Source organism: Cenococcum geophilum, assembly GCF_001692895.1.
Source record: "Cenococcum geophilum 1.58 unplaced genomic scaffold K441scaffold_10, whole genome shotgun sequence".
Lineage (NCBI taxonomy): Eukaryota > Fungi > Ascomycota > Dothideomycetes > Gloniales > Gloniaceae > Cenococcum > Cenococcum geophilum.
Window position 1 is genome coordinate 640,005 of NW_027137568.1, and position 8,038 is coordinate 648,042.

General features: G+C 30.8%; 1 protein-coding gene across 1 annotated transcript; it reads left to right on the forward strand.

Moving 5' to 3' along the window:
• Positions 1-7,337: 7,337 nt before the first annotated feature.
• Positions 7,338-7,739, forward strand: K441DRAFT_548392 (uncharacterized protein; the record flags this gene model as incomplete). Its single annotated transcript, XM_067642958.1, has 2 exons — positions 7,338-7,499; positions 7,530-7,739. Coding segments are annotated over 2 exons (372 nt in total), but the record flags the coding sequence as incomplete, so codon positions are not given.
• Between the last annotated feature and the right edge of the window lie 299 nt (positions 7,740-8,038).

Genomic DNA, 8,038 nt, shown 5'->3' on the forward strand with positions numbered 1-8,038 from the left:
GTCACTATAAGGGTGACTAATTAGAGACAATATAACCTCTGTCCATACATTCCGACACTAGTAATATTTCTTTTTAGTCTATAAACCCTTAAATAAATTATATAATCTATTCTAGGAAGCCTTTTACCCTAAGGATATATAGGAGACGCTTATAGGGTATATTGTTATAGGCGCCACTAATATCTAGGCTAAGTATTAATACTATAAAGTCCCTTTACATCGCCTATATAGATTTAATAGTAGTAGCAAGTAGCATAAGTGCTAATAGTGTTAAGCGGTTCTTTCTTACCCCTATTTAGCTTTGTAGTAATAGGGCGTATTCCTTAGCCGTATCTACTATATAGTCCGCTATTACCCTTTTTAAGATCTTGCTAAGGGTATTTTCTAAGGCAATAGGGCGGTAGCTCCCTAGGAATAAGTAGTTTGCTTTACCTTCTTTATATAGGATAAACGTTGTTATAGCTCTTCTAAGTCTTAGGTAGTTGCCTATTATAAAGTATACTTTAGCTATATCCGCAAGCTAAGGTGCTATTAGTGGTCCGTAGGTCTTTAAGGCTTTATTTAGGATCCTATTTAGTCCTAGTACTATATTATTTAAAAGGCGGCTAATAGTTTTAGCTATTTCTTTAGTTGTTATATCGCTATTAACCCTTAGGCAAGTCACCGGTGCTTTACCTATAATATTACTAAGGTCTGCTAAAGCTAGTTAAGGGAAAAATCTTTCTATAAGGATCTTTGCCTTTTTATTATTATTACTTATAGCTAGTAATTTACCTAGTCTTCGCAGGGGCGGAAGGTATAGGTCTTCTACTAGATATCCCGCTTTTCCCTTTACCTATTTTACTATCCTCTAAAGACCTTTATTATAGGGGAGGCTTAGGTTAATAGTATACTTATTTATAAACCGTCTCTAGCTATTCCTTACTTTTTTTTTAGAGTATTCTTTAGCTAGTTTCTTGTGTCTTTATATTATCTCTTATCTTTAGGATTATAGCTACTTATATATTTTCTTCTTACTTATTATTAGCTAGTAATAAGAATTATATATTATATGGACTATATATATCGCGTATAGGGGCCTAGTTTTAAGACTAGGCAGTGCTCTTCTAGCCCATTTTTAATTGCTGCCTAGATCCTTTCTAGTCTTTAGTTAATTTCCTTAGGGGTAGCTAATAAGCCTTACTTATTTAGTATCGGGTGGATTTCTTCTAGGTCTTAAAGTTGTTATTTAACTATATTAAGGAAGCTATTTATCTTAAGCTTTCTTATTACGTATCTTTTACTATTTAGTTACGCCTTAATATCTAGATCTAGCTATATTTAAATAGGGATATAGTCTAAGGCGAGTGCTTATTCTTCTTTAGGGTTGTACCTTTTAAGTCTTTAGTATAGGCCTTCGTCTATAAATATAAGGTTAATTATACTTTTAGCGGTGCCTTATTACTATATAATTGCTTCTAGGGGGGTAGCTAGCTTAAGGCCCTAGGTGTTTATAGCTCTTAATAAGCACTCTATTTATTATTTAGCAGTAATATAAATACCCCCCTACTATAGGTGGTAGAGGTTTATATCTCCTAATAGAATAAACTCTATACCTTTAGTTTTTAGTAAGCTTATTACTAATATAATGTTCTCTATTTATAGGACCCCTTTAACCCTAGGGTTATATATATTAATAATCTATACCGGTCCCCTATATATCTAAATTATTATTACTATAGTATCTAGGTTAACTGCCTACTATAACTATAAGGATAGGCTAATAGCCTTACTAATTATAAAGCATACGTATATGGCTGCTTTTGGTTTATATAGGAGCTAAAATCCTTAGGGATAGTATATTAATTATATATAGGCATTATAATACGGCTCTTATATAATAAGGATATAGTATTTCTCTAGGTCTAGGCTGTCTAGTAAAGGCCTTATAAGACGGTGGTTTGTATTGCCGTAGTTATACTATATAATAGATAGGTAGCGGACCCCTAGCAAGGGTCCTTCGCCTCTCCTTTATTCCTTAATTCTTCTATTTTTATTTTCTTTAGGACATTTAAAGCTTTTATCTCTTATATCTACACCCTAGTTATTACTTATTTTATATAGAGCTTTCTATTTCCGTATCTTATATTCCTACTAGCGCTTTTATATCTAAATCTATTATTATCTTTAGTTCTTCCCCTGTTTTTACTAGTTAGCTATATACCCTTTAAGAGTTAGCTACAAATATTATATTTACCGCGTTAAGTCTAATTTTTAATTATCCTAGTCTTAAGCTTACTATAGCTGTTTATAAGGGTCTTCCTATAGGGCGTTCTCTCCCTTATATCCCCTATAATCCTTATATCCCTATATAGTCTAGTAATATTACGCGGCGTCGCTTCTAGCCTAGCCCCCTAGTATTAAAGGTAGAAAACGCTAGAAAGGCACCTACGCCCCCCTAGCTTATTACCTATTATTTCTATTTGTATAACCTAGTATATAGTTATTCCCGTAGTTATTAAGCCCTTACCTTCTATCTCCTGTATTTAATATAGTCTTCTCTCTTCTACGCCTTATATGTGCTTTAGTAGCAGTGTCTTATATTATAGGGGCCTATACAGTAGCTGTAGCACACCTATACTGCGTATATGGATTAGGTATATCCCTATTATATATAGCGATAGTATTATTTTAGGCGGAGTCTATAGTTATAGAGCCTTATATTGTATATAAGGCCATTTATAATAATACCTTTTTAGATAAGGAGCTTTTATATTTCTAGTATATATATACTAATAATAAGGGAGCTATACGTTTAACCGGCGTCTCCCTAGCGAGTCTCTAGCGACCCTTATATTCTTTTATTATTCTTATTATATACTTAGTTTATATTTCCCTATTATAGCTATTAGATTTGGGTAATCTTAAATCCTAATATAAAGCGTTTCGTTTGTTTTACTATCTTATATATAGTTGCTATATTATCTGCCTAGCGTCCCTTTTCTACCCTAAGGCTTAGGGGAACCACTAGGACTTCGACTAGGTAATCTTTATAAAGCACTTTTATGCTAATACGTTCTCCTAGTGTTATGGACGCTTTAAGTACAATATTACGACTACTTGGGGAAGAGTTGGAAGAAGCTAGTTAGTTAATTTAGGCACGGTCTAGAATAGAGCTAATAGAACTATATGACGAGGAACGGTAACCGAGGTCACGTAATATAATTTGTATAATTTATAGGATTTTTATAATCCGCGATAAAGTAAATAAAGTATACGTATATTACGTATAAGGAGGATTTTATAGAAGTATGGTTGTGTATTTAAGGACCTTTAGTCCCTACCTAGATAGCTCCTTCCTTATAGTAATTCTTAGAATATAATTAGAGTTAATCTATTAGGCAACTACTCCACCAGTTATTATTACGTTGTTAACTTTAATTTATATTACCTATATACCTAGCCTAATAATAAGCCTATTATAGTACCTACTATAAGGTTCCGTTACACCTAGCCTATCCCCTACCCTTATAACTTATTCCTTTACCTATTAGTCCCTAGGGTAACTCTAATATCTCCACTCCTAAGGTATTAGACTATAACAGCGTTATAGACCTCTTTATAAATTTTTATAAGGACTTCTGTTTCTAATTACCCCCTAAGCCCCTCTACTTTTTCTATATTTAGTTATATTATAATTATATACCTAGATATTATCTTTAGGGGGGTAGGTTTTCTATACTATAAAAGCGCAGCTATAGTGGCCCAGGTACGGTTCGCCAGTAAAAAGGGGTTTTATTTATTTTTAATTTTGCTTAGCTATTAGAGGATTTAATTAAGGGTTTACTAGAGGGGCGCCTAAGGTTTACTAGACTAGTAGAGCTATTCTACTAGCTGTATTAGTTTATTATAGCTAACGGTTGCTCCCCTATAACTACGGATACTAAACGCGTCTAATAGGCTTTATATTTTGTTAGATACCTTCTTAATAGAGGTCTTTCCGCTTTATAGTATAGTATTCGCCTGTTTTTATTATGGAGGGTTATTACTAGGCGTGGTTCTGGTGGACGCGCGCGAGTGCAAATTACCGTCATTTGACGTATGCCTTCCCTGCGATGCATATATCTTAGGGGGATTCTCTAGGTGTTTTTTCGGGGTTCTTTTAGTTAGTTTTAGTCTTTTTGGGCCGGGTGCAGCAAGAGCTCCTCTAGGGCCTTAAATAATAAGTAATATATTTAAATAAGGTAATTATATATAGGGTATCTTTATTACTTAATTATTAGTATATAAGCCTCTATTTAAGAGCTATATATATATTTAGCTTAAAAATAAGCTTATATATATTAACCTACGTACTAAATATATTTAGAACTAGATCTATACCTATTTATATTATATTTATAAATATCTAAGGCTACTTACTCTCTCTATATTAGACCCTATATCTCTTTAAAAACTATAGTATATTTTAAAAATTATAACGAATTCTAAAGATATTTATAGTGTTTTACTTTTAAATAATATATTATATATTTTTTACCTCTTATATTTAAAAGAATAGACGTTATAGGCTTAGGAGTATATATTAATTTAGTTCTATATTAAATTTAAATATATTATAAACTAGTTATAAATATAGTTAGGGGATGATTTAGATTTCGATTAACTTATCTATATAGCTTTTATATATTTATACCTTTTAAGTTAATACAGTAAGTATAATCTTTATTTAGCGTCTATAGGTGCTTTAAAAGGCTTAAATAATCCTTAATTATAAGTATAGTAAGAGAATTAGTAAATGCCTTAGTAAGAAATATAATATAAGGGACTTTAGGCTAAATATATTTAGAACTAAACTAGAACGTATTTAAAACGTATTAAAAACTTACTTTAATCTAATCTTATAGCTATATTTAACTTTTTTTCTAATATATAATCTTTTAACCTAAAGACACTCTTTTCTAAATTAATTTTAAACTTATTTTTATTATTACTCCTTTAAAAAAGAAAATGGAGATCTGACCGCCGGTTTGGGAGGGTTTTGTTACCAATTTTGGAGGTCGCGTCGCTAAAATTCCTTGCCGCCCTAAGCCTCTTGCTTGCCGGTCTAACGTTAAGCCTCTCGCTTACCGCCCTATGCCGCAGACCTAGTTTATCCAGAAATATAACCCTTCCACGTGCCTAGCGCTAAAGCTATATATACTTTATGGCTCCTACCTCTAATTCGTTTAATCTAGGCCCCGTTTCTCTTATTCTTTACCTTCTTATCTCCTTAACCCCACATTACTCTCTAGATCTCTCCCGCCGTCATTACCCTCTAAATCCTTCCCGCTATTATTACCCTAAGTTCTTTTCTAGCTCCCTAGAATACGGCGCACTTAACTATTTAATCGCAGCTTATTATCTAGCGTTACTAATAATAAGTATATAAATATAGATAGTGATAGTAATAGTTGCTACAGGACAGAACCAACCGTCTTCGACAGTAATGTCAATAGTAATACTGATAATAATGCCAACAGCGACGCCAACAGCGGTATTAACTATGATGCTAACAGTACTGCTAAATCTGAAGATGCTTGCGAAGCGTCCGCTTAGGCGTGGTTTTATAAGGATTAAGACTATTTACTAGAATACTACCTTAAATAGTTAGAAGAGTTTAAAGAATCTAATTTTATAACGTAGGACTACACTAATAGTACTATTAATCTCCTTAACCATACTAAAGAATACTAGTATTAGTAAGCAATAACTAATTCAGCGGCTTCCTTTTAGGCCTAACCTAGAGCTAATAATTTCTAAATACTGCACCTATATAAGGAAAGACCCTAAGAAAATATACTAAGTCCTCTTACTTTAGCTACTTTATAGCTTTTTTAATTAGCTTCTAAATTAAAAATAAGGGAAGAAGGGTAGGAAATAGCGCGGGATAAAGCTTTCTAGCTCGCTTGGCGTATACTAGAAGTACTATTGCCTTATATATAAAAGAGTAACTAGTAAGAAAATTGCTAGTAAATTAAACCGCTAGATATATAAGGTAATTATATTCCTAGTTAACCCTTTAACCTAGCAAAATAAGGCAGAGCTAAGATATCTTTTTTAGGTACTTTAGAAACTAGTAAAGAAATATAACTTAAGTAATAAGAAATAAGAAAAGCCTACTATAGATATAAAGGATCTTACCCTAGTTCTTAAAACTAACTTAGTTATAATAAAGAAAAGATATATAGTTAGGCGATATTAGATGCAAGTCTATTTCTTATTATAGCTAGGTCTTTATACTATAAGCCGACCTAAAGCTCTTCTTAACTTATACTACTAATATATAATAATTATATTTATTTATAATTTAGAAGGCGGGCCTTATAAAATTATACCTAAGTTTATATTTAAATTTATTAAGGAATATCTTAGCATAAAAGAAGCGTACGTTCTCTTTTTACTCTATTACTCTTCTTATACTTATAAAGAACTAGTAATACTTTCCTAATTCCTAAGATTATCTTTAACCCTTTACTTATTCTTAGCCCTTATATCTTTCTTCTAGGTCTTTTTTTTACTAACTAAGCTTTTAAGGCCCCTAATCTAATATCTATAGAGTAGTTTAGTAAGCTATATATTAAGTCTAGGCGTAATAAGTTGCTACTACCTCTTTATTTAGACTTAGATAATATCCCTATATTTTAGCAATTAATTAAAACTTTTTATAGCTATAAGGTCTTACCTAACTAGCCTTTATTATACTTAACTCTTTTACTATAGATTAAAGACCTTAGCGTAATTATAGGATTTTAGTAGGTTACGCGCCTATATAGTCTCTGTCATAGTATAGGTAAGGTATTTAATAAAAATAGTAAGTTCTATTATATAGAGCTAGTTCTACTAAAACCTAATACCTATACTACCTAAGTAATATAAATAATACCCTTTAGAACCTAATAATACAGTACGCTAACGCTTAAATATTCCTAAAGCACTACTTTCTGCAGCGTGTTAGCGTAAATATATAGGCAATTGTTTAAGGCTTAAAGCCTTAGGAAAAGTTAATAAAAGCAGTATACTAAATAAGCCGATTAATTAATCTATAATAGCTATAGGGCCTAATAATAGAGCAATCCTTATTAGTAAACGAGGACCTATATATTTGTTCTTTAATTAAAGTTTAAAATAAGCTAAAGTATAGCCTTAAGCATAAAGCTATAGGAAGTACTAAATACTAAAAGCTTAGCCGGGAAATTATAAATAAAAGGTAATATTAAAGAAATGCGTTATTGGAAAATATTAAAAAGAATTAAAATAATGAATAAGCTGTAATTAATATTAAGTAGTAACTTTCTAAGATTAAATTTAGCGAGAATATTAAAGTAACCTTAGAATCTAGTAATAATAGATTAGTTAAACATAAACGCCTTATTGAAGTAATTATAACACTTCTTAGTATATTATTAGAAGATAAGATACGTAGATATAATAATGCTATTAATGCGGTTATAGACTACTATAATATTAAGGAAGGCAGAGTATATTAGCGGAATTATTATTAGAAAAAGTCTAAAATAGATATCGCCTTTAATAAAGTTAAGATTAAAGAATATACTAAGATTTTAGAAGTGGCTAAAGCGCTAAAGAGGGTAAAGTTATCCTTATATAAGGAGAAAAGACTAAAAATATACTTTATCTGCCTTAGAAATAAAAGGTTTATAATTAATAAGCGCATATATAAGTTCTATACTCTAGCTAATCTTATAAAGCATTTCTAATAAATATATCTCTCTAAACTTCTATAGTAGGGTAAGATTAAATATAATGTTTATAAAGTGACCCTTTAATATAAAATGTATCTTTAAAACTATACGTTCCTTATATATAGAACCTTTTCCTAATTACTACGCACTTATCTTATTATTCTTTATCACTTTTTATTTTATTTTATTAATCTATTATTATTTAATTCTATTTTAGTATTTAATAGAATAGATATAATAACTAGGATTTTATAATTTATTTAAGGGGGTAAGAGGTAATAAATAAGGTAAGGGTAAGGTAAAGGGTAAAATGA